The 26,798-nt window shown below is 45.2% G+C and overlaps 1 protein-coding gene across 1 annotated transcript in view; it reads right to left on the reverse strand.

The window, feature by feature from the left end:
* Positions 1 to 12,052: 12,052 nt before the first annotated feature.
* LOC137562089 (mucin-2-like) overlaps positions 12,053 to 26,798 on the reverse strand; it is an 84,455-nt gene continuing 69,709 nt past the window's right edge. Inside the window, exons 7-8 of the mRNA XM_068273426.1 lie at positions 20,958 to 21,100; positions 12,053 to 12,084 (exon numbers count right to left, since the gene is read on the reverse strand). Coding sequence (XP_068129527.1) covers positions 12,053 to 12,084; positions 20,958 to 21,100 — 175 coding nt within the window. The remainder of the gene's footprint in view (positions 12,085 to 20,957; positions 21,101 to 26,798) is intronic.

Consider the following 26,798-nt stretch of genomic DNA (forward strand, 5'->3'; position numbering starts at 1 on the left):
GTAAAAACATATGGTGTATTCCCAGCATAACATACAAAGCCCTTCACGAGTTGTGCCCTCCATACATCTCCTCACTTATCTCTAGATACTGTCCCTCCTGCAACCTTCGCTCCTCCCAATAAATCCTCCTGATCACCTCTTCTCATGCTCGCATCCAGGACTTCACACGAGCATCATCACTCATCTGGAACTCTCTTCCACAGCCTGTATGTCATTCTACGTCAAGCCTACCTTCAATAAATAGTTCTCACATATAAATGTTGAAAAAAAATCCTTTCTTAACTGTGCGCTTAAAGTGAGCCTGAACCGATTTTGAAATAAAAAACAAAACACAAACAGATACTTACCTAAGAAGGGGGAAGGCTCTGGGTCCTATAGAGCCTTGCTGTTCCTCTCCCGGTCCCCTCATTCCTGCACGGTCACCCCCGTTACCAGTGTCCAATCAATGGGTCAGAGACTGCTCTCTTCTGCCGTGGGAGACTTTGGAAGCCTTCGGTGTGCACAAGCACGCTCTCTCATTCACTCATGAATGCACAGTATGGACCCACCCATCTCTGTGAGTGCTCGGGCTCCGGAAGACCTCTGAAGCCTCCAGCGGCAGGAGATTGGAATGGGACAGACGACGCTGGAACGCGTGTACTGTGAGAGGAACGGGAAGGCACAATAGGGCCCAGAGCCTTCCGCCATCTAGCTGTTTTTTTTTTTTTTATTTCAAAATCGCTTCAGGCACGCTTTAAAGACAACACATTTCATGGAGTAAGCCACTTCCTTAGGTCAAATATTGTGCCTAAAATTTTTTTTTTTAAGTTGTTTTTAAGGCACGATATATGACCCGAAGAAGCGGCTTATGCATTGTCCTTAGGTGCACTATAAATAAAAATGATGGGGGACATTCATCCTTGAGAACTACTTATGGAAAGTAGGATCTCTTTACCTCTGTCTTTATACATTGTTCATATACATGCATATATTTTTTTTTGGGGGGGGGGGGGGTGTCTCCTGCAATATCCTAACTACCTTTATGTTACACCAGAATAAAAGAAACCATTTTTAGAGTAAACCTTTTTTGTAGTAGCAACCACTATTCCTCATCCACAGGGCTGAGTGGGGGCAGCACCTTCCCAAATGGTCTTATGAGTGGTTGCCTCCCATAGCAACCCAGCCTTGCGAATGTAATCTTTTACTTGCATCCTCCGTACCCTTGTAACTTTATGTTAATACACCAGATTGGGCTCTTGGTGTAACTATGTTTTCTTTTTCTTCATAAGTTTAGTCACCTGGGCAGCACTGTGGCATAGTGGTCTGCACTCTCGCCTTGCAGGGCTGGGTAACTGGTTTGAATCCCAGCCAGAGCACCACCTGCACAGAGGTTGTATGTTCTCCCTTTGTATGAGTTGCCTTTGTGCATCCGTTTTTTTTTCCTACACCCCAAAAACATACAGATGCATTAATTGGCTTCCCCCCCCCAAAATTGTCCCTAGATAGACTATGATACACGTTCTACACAATACAGACAGAGACATATGACTATGGTATGGTAGGGATTAGATTGTTATCTCCTCTGAGGGACAGGCAGTGACAAGATTATGTACTCTGTACAGTGCTGTGGAAGATGTTGGCGCTATATAAATACTAAATAATAATTATAACAATCAGATCCTGACCTCCGATACTCACAAGCATTCAGGTCCTGTTTTAGAAATAAGATCGCATCTCCCCTCATTACAGTCATATCTGTTCTCAGACTGCGGATCACAGGGAGATAAACAGTGCAGTCCATCCCCCCTCACAACGGCTGTGTAATACTTCTCAAAACCTTTTGGAGCTTTTTGTAAGCATATTTCTAGAAACAAAGAATATAATATGTACCCATAATTAATATGCACATTTTGAAACTCAGTGTACAGTCATGCTATCTCATGCAGTCTCATGGAGACAGACAACACATTTTTTTATATAAATATAATTAGATAGATATATTTTAAGACTTTATTCATTGTTGTGTTTTTATTTTGTTTTCAATTCTTGGAAATGGGTAAGGAGTACATTGAAACATTTCCCATATGGGAGTCTCATGATTAAAGGGGACACCCATAAAAAATCAGGAACCCCCAGGGCCCCCACCTCATCCTGAGCACCGGAGGTGGGAAAGAACCCCTTGTCAATGGATTGGACAAGGGCTTTGGAGGAGAGGAGGAGGCTTTGCCGGCCTCTCTTCCACAGTCCCCACATATCATGGATAGGGATGGTCGGAAATGTTGATTTACGATTCTGCAGAAATCCGATTTCTGCCAATGCCGATTACTGATTACACGGATTTTCAATCGGTTTCCGATTTCCGAGTTCGGTTTTCCGATTTCGGAGTAGTCGGGTTTTTTTTGTCATTTTTTGCATTCTCTGATTGGCCAAATACTTCCGAGTTGACTCTGCATTCTCTAATTGGTCCATTGCTTCTGAGTTCTGTGATTTCTGGGATAAAATTACCGAGTTGTGGTAATGCAGTATTTCTACAGAAATCCAATTTCTGAGTTCGGATTTCCGATTTCCAAGTAGTTTTTTTTTATTACTTGCATTCTCTGATTGGCCAAATACTTCCGAGTTGTTTCTGCATTCATTGATTGGTCCATTCATTTCGAGTTCTGTGATTGAGCTAAAATTGCCAAACTGCAGTAACGTAGTATTTCCGCAGAAATCCGATTTCCGAGTTCCATTTTCTGAGTTCTGATTGGAAATTCGGATTTCCGTTCGGAAATTCGGAAATTTCAATTCCGCAAAATCCGAATGAGCATCCCTAATCATGGACCATACGGGCGGGTGAAGATCAGAGATGCAGAACCCCACACGGTACGGGCTCTGAATTCTGGCTATACCAGCCTGCATGGGTGACAAGGGAAAAAAGAGGCTTGGGAGGGGAGGGGAGGGGGGGGGGGGGAATTGCATTTTTCTTTTTCTTTTTTTAATACAAATAATTCCTCTCCAGTCGGATACATTAGCAGGGTAAGGAGATAATATCAAAAGAAGACATGTAGAGAAAATATTTCACAGAAGAACTTCTTCCTGCTTTTAATATGCATAAAGATTTAGTAAACTATAAAAATATTTCATAACTAAAAAAAATATTAAAGAGACTCTGTAACAAAATTTTGAGCCTTATTTCTTCTATCCTATAAGTTCCTATGCCTGTTCTAATGTGGTCTGTCTTACTGCAGCCTTTTCTAGTTGCACTGTCTCTGTAATAAATCTTATCTTCTTTCCTCTGTCGGCTCTGTCAGGCTAAGGCTGGAATGTGTGGAATGTGCAGCACTGCTTGTCATTGGCAGAAGTTGAACACGCCCTCTCCAAGCTCTGCATGAGTCACACAGTAAGCTGATCTCAGCCTATGTCTTTTGTTTGTAAACACTGCCTAAAAATGTTAATTACAAGCCAGGATTGTAGCAGGGAGTGGCAGAAACAGCAAAGAGGGGCCCAGGAGAACATAATGAAGATAATGGTATGCTTTTTATTGTAAGAATTTTAGAGTACAGATTCTTTTTAAGTAAAAAAATCTCACCATCTTCATCAGGTTGGTCTTCTTTTGTGACCTTCGCAGTTTCATTAAAACAGAAATCTAGGACAGAAAGCAAGCATTGATAAATCATCTACATTTTATCACAGGTGTTTTATTATGTGATGTTTCAGCGTTCAGGTGCGGTTGGTTACATTCTAATACTACGAGTGGATCACAGACAAACCTCTTTGTTTGCTACTCGGCATTGAGTTTTGCTTCTAGGTAGTTTATCTCTGTTGCTCCTGTACAGTGGCATAGCTAAGGAGCTGTGGGCAAGTTTTACATGGGGCCCCCCAAGCACTCTATACATAACAAATGATACGGCGCACCAAAACCCGCCAAAGACAACCACAGTGTCAGATAGGGAACAGCTTGTTAATGATTACAAGTATTTAGAGCATCTATAGAAGTGATTATTACCAGCACAGGACAAATAGAGAACTAATACTGTGTTTGAGGGAGGGCCCCATGGAGCCCGATGCGGTCGCAACAGCTGCAGCCCCAATTGCTGTGCCACTTCTCCTGTAGCTTGAATAGTTTCTTTCCTCTTGCTATCACTGTACCCTAATACGTCTTTTTGTCTGAGAGTTCTTGTGTATACAACATAGCTCCCAACTGTCTATTTTTTGCAAAGACTGGCCCTCTTTGGAAACTCTGCTGCCCATCTTATCCACCTCTATTCTTGCTCCTCTGATACTGCTTTTCTCTGTCAATCCCTCCACTGGCTGCCCAAAACCCCAAATGTTCCAGATTAAACTCCTAAAGCTATCATACAAAGCTCTACATAGGCTGTTCTGTGAACACATTTCTTGAATAATCTCCAGATACCATCCAGGGCCGGTTCTAGTAACAGTTGGGCACCAGGGCAGAATAAATACGCCCCCCCAATACATCAAAAAAAGTGGCATTAGGGGCCTTTTTTGCAACAAATCTCCTTCCTGGGCCCCTGAGCTGGCTGCTGACCCTCCCTCCCAACCACCACCCGACTTAGCTGTGCTCCCCGGGGCCCCTGCAGAGTCTTTGGCAGTGTAGCTTCTCACCTGCCCCCCAACATAGATGAAACACTACTCCTCTGCCAAAGACTCTGCAGAGGCCCCAGGGAGAAACAGTTAAGATGGGAAGGAGATGCCATGGGGGCCCCTACAGGCTCTGGGGCAATTGCCCCCTTTGCCTTTATGGTAGTGACAGGCCCTGTTTTATCATGCTCGAAGCCTGGAAGCCTTCATCTGCATCCCTATAACACCCTTTTTTAGACAGGCTTACGATTTGTTGAAACCAGAATTTAAAGTGAACCTGAACTAGGCAGCATGGTGGCATAGTGGTTAGCGCTCTTGCCTTGCAATGATGGGTCCCTGGTTTGCATCCCAGCCAGGTCAACATCTGCAATGAATTCATATATTCTCCCTGTGTCCGTGTGGGTTTACTCTGGGTACTCTGGTTTCCTCCCACATTCCAAAAACATACAGATAAGTCAATTGGCTTCCCCCTAAATTGGCCCTTGACTATGATACATGCACTACATGATATAGACATATGACTCTGGTAGGGACTAGATTGTCAGCCCCTCTGAGGCACAGTTACTGACAAGACAATATATTCTGTACGGTGTTGCGTAATATGTTGGCGCTATATAAATACTTAAATAAATAATCTCTTGCACAGGAAAAAACAAACAAACAAAAACATAGAAATGCACCCTGTATGTATATAGAGAGTTTACCCTCTCATATGTGACTAATAAAAATTGTAATTTGATCTCTCAACTGTGTCAGCTGGCTACCTCTGTAAAGCAGCTAACTTGTAAACACAGGATGTTAACCTTATGTCCACTTCCTTAAAAGCAGGAAGTAGAAGCACATTTATTGCAGGATTTGTATCAGCTGTTACAAATAAATGTTTTTCTTTAAAGGTTAGTATGCTGTTGTTTATCGTTTAGAGCGAAGAGGAAGTTTTGAGTCGAGGTCCTCTTTAAAGAGAACCCGAGGTGTGTTTAAAGAATGTTATCTGCATACAGAGGCTGGATCTGCCTATACAGCCCAGCCTCTGTTGCTATCCCAAACCCCACTAAGGTTCCCCTGCACTCTGCAATCCCTCATAAATCACAGCTGCGCTGTGAGGCTGTGTTTACATCTGTAGTGTCAGTCTCAGCTGCTCCCCCGCCTCCTGCATAGCTCCGGTCCCTGCCCCCGTCCCTTCCCTCCAATCAGCAGGGAGGGAAGGGATGCAGGCGGGGACTGGAGTTCTGCAGGAGGCGGGGAGAGCAGCAGACTGACTTTATGAGGGATTGCAGAGTGCAGGGGGACCTTAGGGGGGTTTGGGATAGCAACAGAGGCTGGGCTATATAGGCAGATCCAGCCTCTGTATGCAGATAATATTCTTCAAACCCACCTCGGGTTCTCTTTAAGGCTCACCGCCTCATCCTCTAACCCCGTCAGCTGCTCCCTTAGTATCTCCACCCCACTACCCTGTAGATTGCAAGCTTGCAAAGGCAGGGACCTCCCCGTGTGTTTTCTGCTTTTGTGCATTTTATCAATTGAATCAGTTCTATGTATTTGCAGTTGTGTTGCTGGATGTCCTGATTATACCGTGTGTTGAACTGCTCATGCATCTATATCTCTAGTGCTCTGCTCCACTGTCTGTTTTGTACAATGCACAGCGCTACGGCGGTTTGGCACTATATAAATAATAATAGCGTCAACTTTAAATAAAAAAAGCTGCGCACTATTATTCCCCTCCCCAGGTGAGTATAGGGGTACATACCCCTTGTCCATTTCCACAATCCATTTCTCTAGCTCCTCCTGCCCACCAGAGGTGGGGAAGAGCACCTTTTCCATGGATTAGACAAGGGCTCTGAGGGAGAAGGGGAGGCATAGCCACCCCTCTCCTCCAGTGGCCCCCCATACCATGGACCATGCAGGCTGGTAAAGCTCAGGGTGCGAAACCCCACGTGGCCGGGGCTCCGCATTCGGGCTATTCCAGCCTGCATCGAGGACACGGGGATAAAGAGGCTTAAAGTGAACCTCCAGACTAAAAATCGACTCAGCAGCACTGAAAAGGCCTGGTGTTTCTTTAACAGTTTCACAGCATCAGAACTTTGTTTCTCTTATACAAGCCTCATTTTTAGCTGCACAGAAGAAAACTGCCCGGGCATTTTTCCCCTTATACTGTGAAAAGCATGATAGGATTTCTGATGTTGTTGTTCTCGTGCTGCTGTTTTGGTGCAATTTTTTTTTTTTACATGTTGAATTTGACATTTGAAGCCTAGCGTGTGCAGCTGGGAGGGTTTATCAGGACACAGGACAGTTGAAATTGTGTCTTATGCTCCTTGTCACCTCCTTTCAACCAAAAAGATGGCTGCCCCCATGACAAAGATGGCAGCCCCCATGAATCACAAACATTTGCCTGTTCTTTTAAAAAAGGGTGGGTAAGAGATTATATTACCTATTTATTCTAATTACCATGACTAATGTAACTTAATGACAGTATGTTTGTTTAGGCTAAAGTTCCCCTTTAAGAAGGGGACATTACATTGTCCATTTCCTTAAATGTGTATACAGTGCTTGGAACTAATATATATATATATATATATACAAGGGTATGCAACAAAGTGTCATTTTACCCAGTTTAAAAAAAAAACATTTTTTTTTGAAGTATTCAAATTACAGTGCTCCATTTTTTTTTTAGTATAAACACATAAAAACAAACTTAACCCAACAATGCACTTTAAGCTCCTCCCCTTGAATTATACATAATTGACAATACTACATTGGGGTTTATATGTAGCATCATATTGCATCTAGTTTAGTCCATATCGTATGCTCAAGTTTTCTTCTGTTTTATAAATCATAGCCCCAGGAACAGAGTTCAGAAGCTCCCGGACACGTTTCACAGCCAAAAGAAAAGGCTCAGAATCTAGGCTCATCACCTCAAGAAAAGAAAGACATTTAAATAAGGTATACTGGAGGTGCTAAAGGGGGTGTGGCCCACAGAACAGCAAAATCACGTAACCCTTTGCACACCTGCAAAGCATTTGTGAGTGTGAAAAGGTTAACTGAATTCACTGAAAGGCACAAACATTGATGCATACAATCCAATCTAGGTGCAAAAATGTCTCAGACTGTGAGAAAACGCGGAAAAGCCGCCGCGAGTGCTCAGGATAAGGCGGCTGATTCTACGTCCGACGCGGCGGCTTACACGCATAGGCCTACATCTGTCCGCATGGTGGAACGCGGAGAAACCGCCGCGTGCTCGGATAGCAGTGCGGCTGGTTCTGCGTCCGGCACAGCGGATACATTGCAAAACAGATCTGGTGTGGCTGGGACTGATAGTCCACACAGGTTCAGAAGGACGCGCGTTGAGAGGCAGAGCTTTTATCACAGCCAGAAAGGTGTCAGCTGACCAAGCCGGTCAGCTGACAATTTTACCACTTCCCATTGGTCCAGCACTTAGGGGAGGCGCTGGAGAGCGCTAGGGTATATATACTGGATGCTGGTCATTTCTCTGGTGTCTGCCGTTGCGATCACTACGTGGTAGCACTCAGACCTTTTTTGCTAATCTGTGTTGTTATTCTCTGTTATACTTCAGACTAGTTCCAGGGTGTTGATGATCAAGGAACTCACACCCAAGATTAGGGAACTGTATTATCATTCTGTTATACTTCAGACTAGTTCCAGGGTGTTGACGATCAAGGAACTCACACCCAAGACTAGGGAACTGTATTACAAATCCTGTTATACTTCAGACTAGTTCCAGGGTGTTGATGATCAAGGAACTCACACCCAAGACTAGGGAACTGTATTACCTCTCTGTTATATATCAGACTAGTTCCAGGGTATAGATGATCACGGAGCTCACACCTAAAGATTAGACATTGTTTATATCTATTATGACTTTTTGCTCTCCTGACCACTCTCTTGATCTCTGAATTGGTACTTCGCTATTTCTGATACTCTGTTGCCAAACTCTGCTTGTCCTTGGATTCCGTTTCTGTCTCCTGTCTTTGTTCCTGATCTGTCTGTCTGTTGCCGACCAGGCCTGTCTGACCACGAGAACTCTCTCCCCTGTTGGGAGATAGTTCACAGACCTGTTAGTGACACTTTACCTCAGGTGTCACTCACACTCTGGTCCTTCCCTCTCTCTGCCTGGCTTCGCCCCTTGGGGAGCCTCAGGCCACTGGAAGGAAGCTGTTCTTTAGGCAGTATCTCCTACTGCCTTGCACCCCCTGTACGGGTGCTTTCCTCAAAGTATTACTGTTGCACCAAACACTCAGTTATTACTCAGGTGTCCAGAGGTTAGAGATATATCTGATTATTGGTGATACTGCAGATCATCTATAATCGGGTATTAAAGAGACACTGAAGCGAAAAAAAAAAATGATGATATTATGATTTGTATGTGTAGCACAGCTAAGAAATAAAACATTAAGATCAGATACATCAGTGTAATTGTTTCCAGTACAGGAAGAGTTGAGAAACTCCAGTTGTTATCTCTATGCATACAAGCCATTAAGCTCTCCGACTAAGTTAGTCGTGGAGAGGGCTGTTATCTGACTTTTATTATCTCAACTGTTCCTGGACTATTTACTTTTCCTCTGCTAGAGGAGAGGTCATTACTTCACAGACTGCTCTGAAAGACTCATTTTGAATGCTGAGTGTTGTGTAATCTGCACATATTATAGAATGATGCAATGTTAGAAAAAAACACTATATACCTGAAAATAAAAGTATGAGAATATTTTCTTTGCTGCTAATCTTCTAGTAATTATTCATAGTACACAACCAATTCATTATATCATATTTTTTTTTCGCTTCAGTGTCTCTTTAAGGGAGTGACCTTAAAGAGAACCCGAGGTGGCCTTGTATTACGTAAGTGGGGCACAGAGGCTGGTTGGGCACACTAACACCAGCCTCTGTTGCCCCATCGTGTGTGTCAAAGACCCCCCTGCTCGCCGCTAAACTCCCCGCAGTGCTGGCGACACGCAGCGCGTCGCCAGCACAATGTTTACTCTATCGCTGTCTGTCAGTGCCGCTCCCACGCCTCCTCCGCATCGCCGCTACCCGCCCTCGTCCCTTCCCTCCAATCAGCGGGAGGGAAGGGACGAGGGCGGGTAGCGGCGATGCAGAGGAGGCGGCGGAGCGGCGCTGACAGACAGCGCTAGAGTAAACATTGTGCTGGCGACACGCTGCGTGTCGCCAGCTCTGCGGGGGTATAGCGGCGAGCAGGGGGGTCTTTGACACACACGATGGGGCAACAGAGGCTGGTGTTAGTGTGCCCAACCAGCCTCTGTGCCCCACTTACGTAATACAAGGCCACCTCGGGTTCTCTTTAAGGACTGTCAGGGGGAGGTGGCTTTTAACCACAACCCCTTGGAGGGTATATAAGCTGAAGTCAGCCGCCATGTTCGTTTGGCTGCTACAATGACATAAGCCTATAGGCTATAATTTATACTTGTTTTACAATGTACTCTTGCACCTTATCACTATTTGCACGTTCTTAGCACTTGTTCCCTTGAAAAAGCTTCAGTTAGAAGTGAAACATGTCGGGTTATTTGGTGGGGGTTGTGTGATTTTACATTTTAACCAGTAAATGCCATTAAGTCTGGGATAATTTAGGTTGTCCCCTCATATGCTGACAGAGCAAGCTTGGCAACTACTTGCAAGTGTAATTTAGTAATGTATTTCCAGCCAGCATTTTGCTTTTAATTATCAGACTTCAATAAAAGTTAAGTTTTAGATTCAGCATAGAGAGATATTTTGTTGATAATACTGTAGCTCAGGATTTGTTGAATTATTAATTGTTTTAGGTGCCCTGACACCTTATCTCCATACTCCTGGATCTTTTTGTACGTCAATATGGCAGGCTTTTTAGATACTATCCCTGATGTTGATAGATTGATTGCTGAAGCCAAACAGGTTTTTTCCCTGGAGGAGCCTGATCAGGTTAGCCCTCCGGTTACTGTCACCCCAGATTCAGAAATTAATGAGGCTTTTAGAACCATATTTAATATTTATAAAGAACATAACAGGAGCTGGTGGGAAATAACTAGTTTTAACACCTATTTGAAGGAAAAAATAACGGTGAGAGGTCTCAGAAATCTGGTTACCCCTCATAAACACACAGAAAATAGTGAATTTATGGACGGATGGAATAAATTAAAAACAAAGCAGAGTCTTGAACTGATGGCATTTCTAAGGGACTTTGAGTTAAAGGAACTAGAAAAAAATAAATAAAAAATTAGCGGAAGAGCATAGGAGGGTCCTGACTTTTAAATCGCACCCTTCATATAAAGATCTTGAAGAAAAACTACAGAATAAAGTTCACAATCACAAAGAATCCATTAAGAGTAAAAAACACAAGAAATACACTCGAGATTGAAAAGACTTTACATTTAATAAAGTGTATGATTGGGGCCGCACCCCTAAAAAAACCACACCGCCACCAGCCTCTGGACAAACAGATACGGAAACTGACACTAACACTGAGTCAGAAAGCGAACATAATTCTGAATCAGAATCAGGGGAAACAACAAAGTGCCCAAGAAACCCAAAGGGAGGGGGAAACCAAGAGGTCAGAAACCGAGACCAACAGGCACCCCGAGAGATTTACGCAACAGGGAAAAATGGGGGTACAAACGCCGGTATTGGAAACAAAGGGAGGAGGAATGGTGACTGATACAGTCAACTCTGACAAGATGAAAATCATTAATTTAACTGACTATATACTGAATGAGACTGAACTGAATGTATTATCAAAAGGTCTTTCGTTTGTTCCATCTTCACAGTTTGATCTATTTGAGGCTGTCAAGGATATCAATCTGTTTGCCAGAAAATTAGCAATTAAGAAATTTATGAGTACACCAAGTGCACAAAGTAGAAGTGAGTTTAGGAGAGATGAAGAGGCCCTAGCGAATCTTAATGATCTCCTTATAGAAAATACATCGGGAGAAATACGTAGCTGTGCACCAGTCAGTAATCTACAAGCAAAGAGTAAATTCTGCCCATCGATTAGTCAATATTCATCTATAAAAACCTTTGTGGATGTGGTTACCAGGGAACTTGAGGATTTAGCAAGGAGGGGGAATAAAGAAAAAGACGTTACAAGTAATCTCTCCCCCAGTGAGAAAAAAAGCCTTGGATGATCTGTCAAGTAATAGTGACCTCATAATTAAAAAATCTGATAAAGGTGGTAATATTGTGGTCATGACAAGATGGAGCTATATTGAAATGTGTAACAGGCTCCTTAATGATGACAAACAATATCGGAAGTTAAAACAAAATCCAACGACGAAATTCCAGACTGAATTTGAGGCATTTTTAAAGACTGCACGTGACAAAGGGATTCTTGATAAGAGTGACTTTGACTGTATCAATACGAAACATCCTACTGTCCCTGTGTTCTATGCACTTCCAAAGGTCCACAAAAATGTATTGTCTCCACCTGGTAGACCTATTGTGGCAGGAAAAAACAGCTTAACTGAAAATGCAAGTAGATATATCGATTTCTTCCTTAGACCATTTGTGGAAAGTCTCCCATCATATCTGAGAGACACAATGGATCTACTCAACAAGCTACATGATATCAAAATTACAGCTAACACGTGGTTGGCATCATTGGATGTGGAATCCCTATATAATAATATTCAACACAATTTAGGGATTAGTGCAGTTGATCACTTCTTGAAATCTCGGAGTATATACGTTAGGGAGCACTTATTATTTCTCTTGGATCTTTTGAGATATATACTTACCCACAACTATTTTCTCTTCCAGAATCAGTTTTTCCTACAGGAAAGGGGTTGTGCTATGGGGACGGCTTGTGCCCCCTCATATGCCAACCTATTCCTAGGTTGATGGGAGGATGTGATTGTTTTCGGTGAGGACCTGGCGGTGTATGGATCACACATCTTATTCTGGGGCCGTTTCATAGATGACGTGTTCATCCTGTGGGACGGCCCCAGGGACATGTTCTTGGACTTTGTGGGTGAATTGAACAAAAACCACATAGGTATGTTCTTCACCCATGAGATTAGCTCTACATCTATTGATTTCTTGGATGTACATATTGTAAAGAACAACAGCGGGGGCCTTGATACGAGCATCTTTTGTAAATCTACATCGACTAACTCTTTGCTGGCATGGGAGAGCCATCATCCGGACCCTCTGAAACAAGGGATTCTGAAGGGTCAGTTCCTCCGTGCACGTAGAAATTGTTCTGACCCAATAGCATTTGATAAAGAATGCAAAAACCTGCATAAAAGATTTAGGGATCGGGGGTATCCCCAAAAGGTCCTAACAGATGCTGAAATGAAAGCAAGATCCACTGAGAGAACAGAGCTATTGTGTCCAAAGGAGAAATTAGAACCCAATTCGGATGTGATAAGGATCATTAGCACCTATACTAAGCAGTCACCAATCATCAAGAAGATTATTGGTACCCACTGGCCCATACTCCAACTGGATAGAGATTTGAGAAAGTTTATTCCTCCCAGACCACAAATAACATATAGGAGAGGGAGAAATCTGGGTGATGCATTAGTACATTCATTTCTACCGGCAAAACCTATAAATCAAGCAGAGAAATTAAAGAAAAAGACCTGGCTGAACCATAGACTCAATGGTATGCATAGATGTGGCAAGTGCAAAACCTGCCCCCAAGTTCTGAAATGTAGTAATTTCACTGCACCAAAGAATGGTCGGAAATTTGACCTATTTGATTTTTACAACTGTGATTCAGAGGGGGTGATCTATGCAATCCAATGCTCATGTCCCCTAATGTACATTGAAGAAACCACAAGGGCAGTAAAGACAAGGATTCTTGAACACCTTGGGGACATAAAACACAGGAGAAATATGTCTGTGGCCCGCCATTTTAATGAAAAACATGGAGGTGATACGGATACATTCAAATACTGGGTGATCCAGCAATGGCATTTGGGACCCCGAGGGGGTAATCTGGATCAAAAGTTAAGACAACTGGAATCCAGATGGATATACAGACTGGGCACTCTTAGCCCAGATGGCCTCAATGAAGGTTTTACTTTTACGCCCCTTTTATGAACCATGTTATCATGGGTTACCCAGCACCATCTCCTTATATGCTGTATACTTATGCTTTGAGCAGGTATATATGATCAGTTATTTTCAGACCCTACCTTGGTTTTCTAATAAAGTATATCCTCTTTTCAATCAGTCCTCCTTGGTTGGTCTCTTTTGATCCCTTAGATGTAGGTCCAAGCACATACTTTGTCATATCCGTGTGTCCCCTCTAAGGCTTTTAATGCTTATTAGCTGTACCGCATTGGTATTTCTTTGATATGCCAGCATAGTTGTATAGTGTACTCTGCAAGATCTCTATATGCTTGATCCCCCCTCATTCCCCCTTCCCCCTTTTATTTATTATACGCGTAAACACGGGTTGCTAATAGATAATGGCTATATACTAGCGGTTATGCAAAAGCGATGTATCCCCCGCACAGCGCGACTGTAACTTACAAGGCGGCGCTATAGGGATTTCAAACTACGCTGGGTCTCGTATGTTTATGTGTACTGGTGAGGGGTTGCTATGGTTACATCCGTTCGGCCTATCATAGCCTGGATGTGCAGCATCAAGTTTACAAGCGAGGGTATGTGACGTGTGCGCTCCACGGCGCAATAGGCGGAAGTACCCTGACGTCGGTCTCCACTAATGGGCTGCGCTGATTGGCCAGGGCAGGGTGACTCGGAGGACATCCTGGTAACCAATCAGGACGCTCCTTTTACGATACTTGGCGTTAAGCCCCGCATATCAATGCTGCTTAGCCATAAGCGCCCCTCTGATGCGATCCACTTATGTGATGATAGAAGAGGTATGAATGTATTGTTTTTGGAGAATGGGGTCAGACGATAAGGGGTTCATTTTCTTTACATTGTACTATACTGACTATGCTCCTATTGGTGGATTCTATGGAGAAAATGGCAGAGAACAAATGGAGTGCTGGCCCTAGTGGAGGGAGTGACCTTAAGGAGTGTCAGGGGGAGGTGGCTTTTAACCACAACCCCTTGGAGGGTATATAAGCTGAAGTCAGCCGCCATGTTCGTTTGGCTGCTACAATGACATAAGCCTATAGGCTATTATTTATACTTGTTTTACAATGTACTCTTGCACCTTATCACTATTTGCACGTTCTTAGCACTTGTTCCCTTGAAAAAGCTTCAGTTAGAAGTGAAACATGTCGGGATGTTTGGTGGGGGTTGTGTGATTTTACATTTTAACCAGTAAATGCCATTAAGTCTGGGATAATTTAGGTTGTCCCCTCATATGCTGACAGAGCAGGCTTGGCAACTACTTGAAAGTGTAATTTAGTAATGTATTTCCAGCCAGCATTTTGCTTTTAATTATCAGACTTCAATAAAAGTTAAGTTTTAGATTCAGCATAGAGAGATATTTTGTTGATAATAATCGGGTATATATCTGTATTCTCGGTGATACTGCAGATCACCGGTAATCAGATTCTCTCTGTGTTACACCGATCGTTACAGAACGGCAGACCAAACACAAATGGATGCTCTCACCAGCCGTCTGAACACATTTACCACCTCAGTGGAAAACATCAACCAAGTGCTGGGTAGCCACCAGACGCTAATAAATGCCCTGTCTGGATCCGTACAAACCCTTCAGATGGCTGTGGATGAGGCGCAATCCCCTCCTAGCACAGACATACGTATGCCTGTACCTGAAAAATGTTCTGGTCACAGATCTGATTTCCGAAATTTTAGGAGTAGAGTGTTGTCATACTTTGAGTTGAGACCTAGATCTTCAGGAACCATGGCCCAAAGAGTCACGTTTATTAAGACTTTGTTATCAGGCGATTCCCAGACCTGGGCGTACAGTTTACTCGCTGGAGACTTAGCCCTGACCTCTGTAGAGGAATTTTTTAAAGCCATGGCAATAATTTACGACGACCCAGACATTGCCTCGACTTCTGAGCGGAAGCTCAAATTATTACGTCAAGGCAAGAGTCCGGTCGAGGAGTATGCTGCTGAATTCAGAAGGTGGTCAGTGTCAGCCAGGTGGGACACCTTTGCCCTTTTAGATTGTTTCCTATCAGGGTTGTCAGATGAGGTCTCTGATCTAATGTTAAGTCAGTCTGAACCTAAGACCATAGATGAGGCCATTTCATCGGCCATCAGGATCGACCGTAGGCTATGCTATCAGAGACAGACCCGGGGTAGAAGCCATATAAGAATGGGGTCCTACGCAGCACCTCCGGTGACTCCACCTCCTCCCGTTTCACCTCCACCTGAGCCAATGGAGATTGGTCGGACAAAATTGTCGCAAGTGGAGCGGAGACGCAGAATTTCCAAGCAGTTATGTCTTTATTGTGCAGAGGGGGGTCATAGAGTTCAGAATTGCCCTAAGAAGTCGGGAAACGTTACTGCCTAGGAGTAGTTGGGGGTAATACCCTAGGCGTACAACTTTTACCCCTAGATGATAAAAGGTTGCTTCTTCCTTGTACGATTACTTGGGAAGATAAATCTGAAGTCACTGAGGCCTTCGTTGATTCAAGCTCAGCGGCTAATTTTATGGATTTCGAATTTGCTCAGAAATTGGGTGTTCCACTCACCCCAGTGACACCACCCATCCAAGTTACGGCAGTGGATGATTCCCCTCTGCAACGTAACCGTCCTCTGTCTCAGACACCGGAGGTGGGAGTCTCTATAGGGGTGCTGCATAGGGAGAAGTTGCATTTTTTTGTGTTACACATGACCACCTCCACTATCATCCTTGGTATGCCCTGGTTACACCTTCACTCCCCTCAGATCAATTGGGCCACTGGTCAGCTAACAACCTGGTCAGCCATTGCTTTCATCATTGTTTAGTGAAGGTGACCTTGGGTCAGACCAGAATTCATGTGGAGGGGGTACCGGAACAATATTCTGAATTTTCAGATGTGTTTTGTCCCAAAGCTGCAGATAAACTACCTCCACATCGCCCTTTCGATTGCCCCATCGACCTCTGATCTGGTTGTATGCCCCCTAGAGGCCATCTCTAAAATTTGTCTGGGCCGGAAAAAGTGGCCATGCAAGAATACATCCGTGAAAACTTAGCTAAGGGTTTCATTCGCCCTTCCCGGTCGCCTGCCGGAGCAGGTTTCTTTTTTGTTAAGAAAAAAGACGGAGGCCTTCGGCCATGCATTGATTACCGGGGCCTGAATAAGATCACAGTAAAAAATCGCTATCCGTTGCCTTTGATAGACGATTTATTTACTCAGGTCACCAGTGCTAAGATTTTTTTCGAAATTGGATTTGCGGGGTGCATACAACCTGGTGCGGATCAGAGAGGGCGATGAGTGGAAGACGGCCTTTAACACACCCGATGGGCATTACGAGTATCTGGTGATGCCCTTCGGGTTGTGTAACGCTCCGGCCGTCTTTCAGGAACTCATTAATGAAGTATTCAGGGAGGTATTGGGTAAATTTGTCCTGGTATATCTAGATGATATACTGATCTTCTCGGATAACCTTTCTGAGCACAGGGCTCATGTCAAATGGGTGTTGCATAAGTTAAGACAGAACATGCTTTACGCTAAATTGGAGATATGCATTTTTGAGGTAACATCTGTCACCTTTCTGGGATACATAATTTCCACCTCGGGCCTGTCTATGGATCCTGCCAAAGTCTCTGCTGTCCTGGAGTGGCCACAGCCAGTGGGACTGAAATCCCTCCAGAGATTTTTGGGATTCGCTAATTACTATAGAAGGTTCATAAAGGGGTACTCCACAGTCATAGCACCCCTCACCAGTCTCACAAAGAAAGGGGCAGATACCAACCACTGGTCCCCCGAGGCTCTGGCTGCTTTTTCCACCTTGAAAGAATTATTTTGCTCTGCACCCATTTTGAGACACGTCGACACCTCCTATCCCTTTATTGTGGAGGTGGACGCCTCAGAGGTCGGGGTGGGGGATGTGCTGTCTCAACGTTCTGGGTTGCAGGGAAGATTACACCCATGTGCCTATTTCTCTCATAGGTTTTCACCAGCAGAGAAGAACTACGATATAGGCAACAGAGAGCTCCTAGCCATTAAATTGGCCTTCGAGGAATGGAGCCACTGGCTAGAAGGAGCAGAACTTACGATTACTGTTTACACTGATCACACAAATTTGGAGTACATTGAGGTGCCTAAGAGATTGAGTCCCCGTCAGGCTCGGTGGGCACTGTTTTTCTCGAGATTCAGATTTGTAATTACGTACACTCTGGGTAGTAAAAACATTAAAGCGGATGATTTGTCCAGATGCTTTGAGCCAGAGACAGCACAGCCCTCAGACCCAGAGACTATTATCCCAAAGAGAGTAGTGTTGGCAGCCACAGAGACCTGGAGAAACTGGATGGAGACTTTAAGTCCCTTCCAGCAGGATGTCCCTGAAGGAAAGCCTGAAGGGGTGATGTTTGTACCACTGCCATTTCGTCTCCAGATATTGCAGTTGTTCCACTCCCACAAGAATGCTGGACATCCTGGGGCCACCAGAACACTGGACCTCGTTGCCAGGTGTGCTTGGTGGCCTTCATTAACATGTATGTTAGAGAGTGTGCAGTGTGTGCGAGAAGCAAACCCTCCCGTCTGGCACCTGTGGGAATGTTGCAGCCTCTGCCCACCCCAAGTGAACCGTGGACCCATTTGTCCATGGATTTTGTGGGTGAGCTTCCGAAGTCAAAGGGCATGTCGGTCATTTGGGTGGTAGTCGACCGTTTCAGTAAAATGGCCCATTTTGTGCCCCTGAAAGGACTCCCCTCGGCCCAGGAGCTGGCCGATCTTTTTATCATCCACATTTTCCGGCTACATGGCATCCCGGAAAACATTGTGTCAGATCGGGGAGTCCAATTTATTTCCAAATTTTGGAGGGCATTTTGTCATCAAATGGGCATGGAACTGTCGTTTTCGTCAGGCTACCACCCACAAACCAATGGCTAGACTGAGAGAATTAATCAGTCATTGGAACAATTTCTAAGGTGTTATGTTACGGAGGCAAAAAATGATTGGGTCAAATTCTTGCCATTTGCAGAATTTGCGCACAATAATTTGAAAAGCTCTTCCTCTGGATTTTCTCCGTTTCAGGTGGTAACTGGAAAGTTGCCTAAGTTCTCCCCACTCCCAGTAGCTTCCACCCCGTTTCCAGCTTTGGAGGCTTGGCAAAAGTCGTTTAAAAAAATTTGGGGGATCGTGAAAAGTAATTTGGAGAAGGCTTTTCAAAGTCAGAAAGATCAAGCTGACAAGAGACGCTCCTTAGAGTGGAAGTTCCGGTCAGGAGACTTGGTCTGGGTGTCCACGCGTCATTTGACCCTGAAACAGCCCTCGCCCAAGTTAGGACCCAGATTTGTGGGCCCTTTTCCAGTAACCAGGAAGATCAACAATGTTACTTATGCCATTGATCTTCCTGCAAGCATGCGTGGTGTAAGATCCTTTCATGTGTCCCTGCTTAAGCCAGCAGTGCATGTAGGTTCCACTCCTCCTCCTCCTGTGATGGTAGATGACCAACCTGAGTACGAAGTAGAAAAGATTTTAGATTCACGTGTTGTACAGAACTCAGTACAGTATCTGGTTCACTGGAAAGGGTATGGTATTGAGGAGAGAACATGGGTACCTGAGTGTCGCATGCATGCAGATAAATTAAAAAGGGAGTTCCACGCCTTATATCCTGAGAAACCGGGTAGGAGCTGTCCGGAGTCCACTCCTCAGGGGAGGGGGGGGTACTGTGAGAAAACGTGGAAAAGCCGCCGCGAGTGCTCAGGATAAGGCGGCTGATTCTGCGTTTAACATGGCGGATTCCGCGTCCGACGCGGCGGCTTACACGCATAGGTCTACATCTGTCCACATGGCGGAACACGGAGAAACCGCCGCGTGCTCGGATAGCGGTGCGGCTGGTTCCGCGTCTGGCATAGCGGATACATTGCAAAACAGATCTGGTGTGGCTGGGACTGATAGTCCACACAGGTTCAGAAGGACGAGCGAGCGCGTTGAGAGGCAGAGCTTTTTTGACAGCCAGAAAGGTGTCAGCTGACCGAGCCGGTCAGCTGACAATTTTACCACTTCCCATCAGTGGCGTAGCTAAGGAGCTGTGGGCCCCGATGCAAGTTTTACAATGGGGCCCCCAAGCACTCTATACATAACAATTGATGCGGCGCACCAAAACCCACCAATGGCCACTACAGTGTCAGAGGTGCAAGAAGGGGATGGGGGAGCAGCTTGTTAATGATTACCACTATTCAAAGTATCTATAGAAGGGATTATCATGAGCACAGGACCAATAGAGAGCTAATACTGTAGTTGAGGGAGGGCTCTCCGGGGCCCCTCTGGCCCAAGGGCCCCGATGCGGTCGCTACCTCTGCACCCCCTATTGCTACGCCCCTGCTTCCCATTGGTCCAGCACTTAGGGGAGGCGCTGGAGAGCGCTAGGGTATATATACTGGATGCTGGTCATTTCTCTGGTGTCTGCCGTTGCGATCACTACGTGGTAGCACTCAGACTTTTTTTGCTAATCTGTGTTGTTATTCTCTGTTATACTTCAGACTAGTTCCAGGGTGTTGATGATCAAGGAACTCACACCCAAGATTAGGGAACTGTATTACAATCCTGTTATACTTCAGACTAGTTCCAGGGTGTTGATGATCAAGGAACTCACACCCAAGACTAGGGAACTGTATTACCTCTCTGTTATATATCAGACTAGTTCCAGGGTGTAGATGATCACGGAGCTCACACCTAAAGATTAGACATTGTTTATATCTGTTATGACTTCTTGCTCTCCTGACCACTCTCTTGATCTCTGAATTGGTACTTCGCTATTTCTGATACTCTGTTGCCAAACTCTGCTTGTCCTTGGATTCCGTTTCTGTCTCCTGTCTTTGTTCCCGATCTGTCTGTCTGTTGCCGACCAGGCCTGTCCGACCACGAGAACTCTCTCCCCTGTTGGGAGATAGTTCACAGACCTGTTAGTGACACTTCACCTCGGGTGTCACTCACACTCTGGTCCTTCCCTCTCTCTGCCTGGCTCCGCCCCTTGGGGAGCCTCAGGCCACTGGAAGGAAGCTGTTCTTTAGGCAGTATCTCCTACTGCCTTGCACCCCCTGTACGGGTGCTTTCCTCAAAGTATTACTGTTCCACCAAACACTCAGTTATTACTCAGGTGTCCAGAGGTTAGAGATATATCTGATTATCGGTGATACTGCAGATCATCTATAATCGGGTATATATCTGTATTCTCAGTGATACTGCAGATCACCGGTAATCAGATTCTCTCTGTGTTACACCGATCGTTACACAGACGTCCTTCTTGATCCCAAGGTCATCAAGGCAGACAGCTTTTGAACTCTGGCCATGGAGCTGCAGGCTACTCTCCATTTTGTATGAAGACAAAAGAAATAAAAGCAAACTTACCTGTGGTGCACTCTTCAGCCATCTCAATCTCCAGCTCTTTCTCTAGAGTAGCAAAAGCATTATCATATTGGTCCTTTACAGTAGAATTAGGTGTAAACTCTAACACCACAATCACCTCATGGTCCACAATGATGCTTCCTTCCCTAAAAAAATAAATACATAAAAATTCTATAAGCGTTTTTCATAATGTAATACAAAAACAACTGAGATATGAAAGTAACCACATCTACCTAAACCCTAGAAAATTAGTTTTTTTTTTGTGGCCCTGTCTACCTTAAAGTAAACCTGAAGTGAAAAATAAATGTCAAAATAAACATACACACATCATACTTACCTCCCACGTAGTCTACTCATCAATCTCTTTCTCCTCTCCCGCATTCTGTTTGTCTTCTGTGATCAATGGAATTATACATCCTCCATTATAAAAATGGCAATGATCCCTTAACAGCTTTCGGGTCAGTACTCCATTTACCTGTAATATTGCCTACCTGAGCCATAGGGAAACATGAAATTTACATTGCACATCAGTTGTCTTTTCACTTATAATTGACAGCAACTGATAAAGTGGAAAATGTCCCTAAGGCTTTCAGCATCTAGAAAGACAAGTACAGCTAGATCTAGTTGGAACTGGAAGGAATAATTGTTTAAGGCCTCTTTCCCACCAGGACGTTGCATTTTAGGGGACTTTATAGGTCGCATAACGTGCCCCTAACGCAACGCCTGGTGGTGTTGGAGCAGGATGCTACCTAGAGCTGCATTAAGCAGCTCTTGGTGCGCCTGTTTTGTCCTATGCGCCGGAGGAGACCACGTGAGCGGAACACTCCGCATCACATGGTCCCGCCAGCCAATAAGCGGCCGCTCCAGGAAATAAACACTGTAGTGCAGTGAATAGTAATTAGCCATGTGGCTGGCCGCATTAGCGGACTCTCCCCGCCTCCTCTCCGACACCAAAAATTAAAAAAAAAAACACATCACTGAGCATGTGCAAACAGCCTAACGTGGCTAAAGCCGCTTAGAGCGCACAGCATGCTGCACTTTATGTGAACGTGTAGCGTTACCCTGTAACGCAATGTGGGCACTTTGAACAGCCCATTCATTTTACATTGCTGTGAGTTAGGCTGCGTTACAGGCTGCACTAACGTGCGCCTGTAACGTCTTACTGTGAAAGAGAGACTGACGGCGAGGTAAGTATGAAATATTACTTGATTTTACTCAGTTCAGATTCCCTTTAAGCTCTGCACACATGATAAATTACTTAGTAGTAGATGAAGTCGGCACCATCCGTATTTTCAATGCTCTTTTATTCAGATAAATTCATGACAGACTGTCACAGTAATTGCGACGTTTCGAAAGAAGTTTCTTTATCAAGCATGTAACAGTCGGATGGTGCCGACTTCATCTACTACTATTTCTGGATCCGGGTGGTGACCGGACGGTCTGGCACATCCAATCGATTACTGGAAGGTGTGCATCCTCTTCTGCCTTTTGAGTCATGATAAATTACATATCACCCAATTATTATTAAAAAAAAATACAAACAATGGCTCACCAGCGCCCAGCCAGTGAACAGAAGCAGCGAATTGGCGGTGAGGTCCTCACCTTCAGCTACCCATGGAAAAAAGACCTTAGAGCACAGGTGTCGAACTCCAGGCCTGGAGGGCCAGATCCATGCCAGAGTTTAGGATGGACTGAGAATGAGAGGAATGTGTTCTACCTGATGGACCACACCTTTCCTGATTCAGACCCATCAATTCATTTGAGCTGTGTCAAAAATGTGTGAGGACCTCGGCCCTCGTAGGACTGGTTTCACATTCCTGCCTTAGAGTGAGAGGAAGCAATCAGGTATAAATCAATGGTGCTTCTCCTCCATATAGAACTGTAGAACATAAGAAGAAGACAAGAGCGCTCACAGTATTATATCTTCAAATACTGTACAATGGGCCTTAGGCCCGGTTCACACTGGCAATTAAGTGGCAAACAGATCCGTGAAAACAAATGTGATTACCGGTCAATCGGATCCGTTTTCACTCCATTACCGTTCAGCTGTTTCCATTCCGTTTCCCCATATCCTTCCCCGACCCCATCAGCAAAGGGGATTTTGCTAGAAAGAACGGACTGTTTCTTTACTAATGCAGTGCTTCTGTATCCGTTCTGCTGGGCTTGGCGGTCTGGAAAAATTGCTGTAGAACCAATTTTGCTGTCCGTTCAGCAAATCATGTGGAACGGATCCATTCTAACAGACCAATGTGAATGGATCCATAGATTAACATTGGATCTGTTCGCAGTCGTTTGGATCCATTCTGTTAGCACCTGGGAACGGACCATTTTTTTTTCTGTTAGTGGGAACCAGGCAAGTGGACAGGGCTCTCCTGAGTGAAGATGCTGACAATTTAGCAAGACCAGCAGACGCAGTATTTGTTCCACTAACTGCCAGGGACTCAGGTACTCCAGGGGGATATCTCCAGCTGGATATGGCCAAAGGTGGCCACACACCATATAATATTTTAAATATCTGTTCAATTCAAGAATAGCAATCAATTTTTCTGACTGATTGTTACATTTCAAAAATCTGACCAATGTACCACACACATGTGTTCGATTTTTCCTCAGTTATGATACAAATGATTGGAAACTCTGAGAAAATCATTCAATTTTCATAAAGATCGATCAGAAAAATCCACCATTCCCGTCAACTTTTATCGAATTAAAATGGGAAATTTAATCGGATTTCTTGCTCGAATAAAAAAAAAAAAAGCTTTCAATTTTTGGGGAAATCCGATCTTTTTTATTGTATTGTGTGTGGCCACCTTTAGGCTTTAGAAGATCAATATTTTGGGCTCTCCAATTTGGTGATAGCAATGGTCTGTTCACTCATATTGAGGCTCTGTAGGGTGGGGAGGATTGGAAGTACGAGCAGCGCCTGCACAAAGGATACAGCGCGCTTTCTCTCTCACATCCCCGTGGTTAGTGGCCAAACGTTTGTTTGAGGTTGGGCACTCTCATTGATGGTAGTTATCAAAAAATGTGCACCAGTCCTCCCCTGCCACAATGACTGTAACCAGTTTGAATCGTTCTTTACCTCCAATGAATTACTACTTTCTTAAAAAAATGAAAATGAATAAAACAATAGATACCTGTGGAGCAGAATCAAGAAGAAAGGCTGATAAAAAATATTGTAATCACAACAACATTGTTATTGATCATTAATGATCATTGCAGTAGGTCCCTCTCTGGCTCTGTGGACAGACATAGTGACCCTGCAACCATTTTTTTTACATGGCAGTCAGCTGTTGTTAAAGAAAAACTATCTATTAAAATAAACTTTTTAATGCTGTATGTTAGGGTACACATTACAGTCAGTGATGCTCATCTGAGCTAGGATATCCGAGTTACTCGGATACCCTAGCTCTTTTTTCACTAATCGAGCTCGAATACCGAGCTCGAATAGTATTAGCTATCCGCACTCGGATAGCAAGCAGCTATCCGGAGATATCCTAGCTATCCGAGCTCGGATAGCATCACGAGCTCGGATAGCGTCACAACAGACGTCACCTCAAGTCCTCATAAGCAAATCAGAGGGCTCCCAGCCCTCTGGCTGCAGCCAATCACAGAGGGGGAGCCTGGCCAAGCCCCCCTCTATTATTAGCGGGCACCATCTTGCCTCACTCGTTCTGCTTGCGACTTACTGACTGATAGCACTGAGAGACTGCTCCAGTGCTTTTTGTCTGTGTGCAAGTGCATTGCTATTGTTCTAAACCTAGCGTTTTTACACTCCAACACTTGATATTCAACTGTATTGCTTTGTATTGTAGATAGATTGTATTTTAGGCAGTTTAGTTTGTGTGATTACTAGGGACTAGGGAGGGAGAGAGACTAACACTGGTGCTGCTGCAGGCCTGCAGCCAGCAGCTAGGCCCTGTGCCTAGGCAAGGCAGCCTGCCCTGCTCTGTGCTCTAGTCTCTACCTTACCTGTGCTCTCACCTGTCCTACTCTACTCCTGTACTACTACTTCTGTGTTAGATAGATTATTGTACTATTGTATTTTGTAGTTAGCAAGGCCCAGCTGCCCAGCTTTACTGCTATACCTGTCCTGCTGTATCTGCTCTCTGTAATCTAGTCACACCTGTTGTATTATTTAGCTAGATTCTTCTATTGTTTAGTTAGTAGTACTGTAGTGTACTCTAGTCTGTGTATAGAGACCGTCCATCACCGCTTTACCTAGGGTCTTTGTGTGCGCAGTGCACATCTGCGCTGTCCGCACCCTCTCGTTAGTGCTACAACCATCCTATTGTTTATATTACTTCTATTGTGTATTAGCTGACTATACTGTACTGTAGTCTGTGTATAGGGACACCGTCAGTCAGCGTCAGCTAGGGTCTTTGTGTGCGCACTGCGCACTCTCTCGTTAGCGCTACACTGATCTCTGCTGTAGAGTACAACACCTGTCCGTCACCTCACACACCCACCACCACCAGTCCCACCCCATTAAAGTACCCCACTTGTCCCACCCACCTTTACAGCTTACATACATAAGTTTTTTGTTTTTCATTTGTGTAATATTAAAAATATACGATGTCTGGCACTGGCAGCCGTGGTTTGGCCAGGGACAGCAAGGGCATCGCCAAGAGAGGAGGTCGTGGGCGTGGCAGCCGCGCCACCACCACCATGCGCAGTTCTGCGTCTGCACCAGTGGCTATTCCGCCATTAGCCACTGGCCGTGGACGCCTTGGCCGCCCAACAGCTGGGAGTCACGCTGCAGAGACACAGCAGCAGCAGCGTGTGGCCCAGATGTTCCTCCCACCGCCAGGTCGTAGCCGTCCTATTGAGGAGAAGGACGCAGACGCTGTGGTGGAACTGATGGTGGATGAGCAGGCCACCATTAGCTCTGGAACCGAGTCCTCCACCCCCGCCACCACTCCTGTTCGCAAGAGCAGCAGCAGCCGACCAGCACTGCTTGGGGAGCAGGAGGAGGAGGAGGAGTGCAGTTCTCCAGCCCCAGCGGGCGACATCAGCACCCTGTCACTCAGCACCTTGTTATCCCCAAGCGCAGTGGGGTTATGGAATGCTGTTGCGGAAGAATTGGCGGAGGAAGGAATGCTCATGGGCACTTTGGGGGGTGATGCTTTGGACAGTCAGACAGTGGTGACTGTCCATCCGCCCATGCATGCAGAAGGGGAGTTTGGGGGATCCCAGCAGGACATGTTTGCGGAGGATGAGGATGATGATGATGACACTGTGAAGGACAAAGACTGGTTGCCAGGTCCTGGGAGTGGGGATGTCATCAGCTCTGAGGAGGAGGAGGAGGATGCGTCTGCGGGCCTTGCTAGAAGGATCAGCATCGCAGGCATGGGCAGGATCACAAGTAGGCGTGGTATGCAGGCCACACAGCATGCTGATCAGGAGACGAGTTCTGCCAGTGCCACCACCAGCCGCACCAAGAACTCCCTCCCCCCCCCAAACCACCACAGGGAGAGCAGCGGCAGCAGCACCTTCCAGCCGAAGGGGCAACTTCACCTCCCCAATATGGAATTTTTTCACCCTTCCATATTTGGAGTGCAAGTATGCCACCTGCAACCAGTGCAAGCAGCTCAGCAGAGGGAAGGAGCCCTCTGCGTTTGGCACCACCTCTCTGGTCAACCATCTTGCAGGGAAACACTTTCACGAGCATGAGGAGTTCGTGAAGTTGAAGGAAGCTGGCAGTGGCAGTGGCAGACCCGCCACAACTGCGAAACCGTGGGCAGCAGGAGTGCATCAGCAACGCACTGCTCCTCCTCCCTCTGCAACTCCTGCCGCTGACACTGAGGCCTGTTCTGGCAGCCAGTCCTCAGTGGCCTCCTCTGC

The sequence above is a fragment of the Hyperolius riggenbachi genome, chromosome 3, assembly GCF_040937935.1.
Source record: "Hyperolius riggenbachi isolate aHypRig1 chromosome 3, aHypRig1.pri, whole genome shotgun sequence".
Taxonomy (NCBI): domain Eukaryota; kingdom Metazoa; phylum Chordata; class Amphibia; order Anura; family Hyperoliidae; genus Hyperolius; species Hyperolius riggenbachi.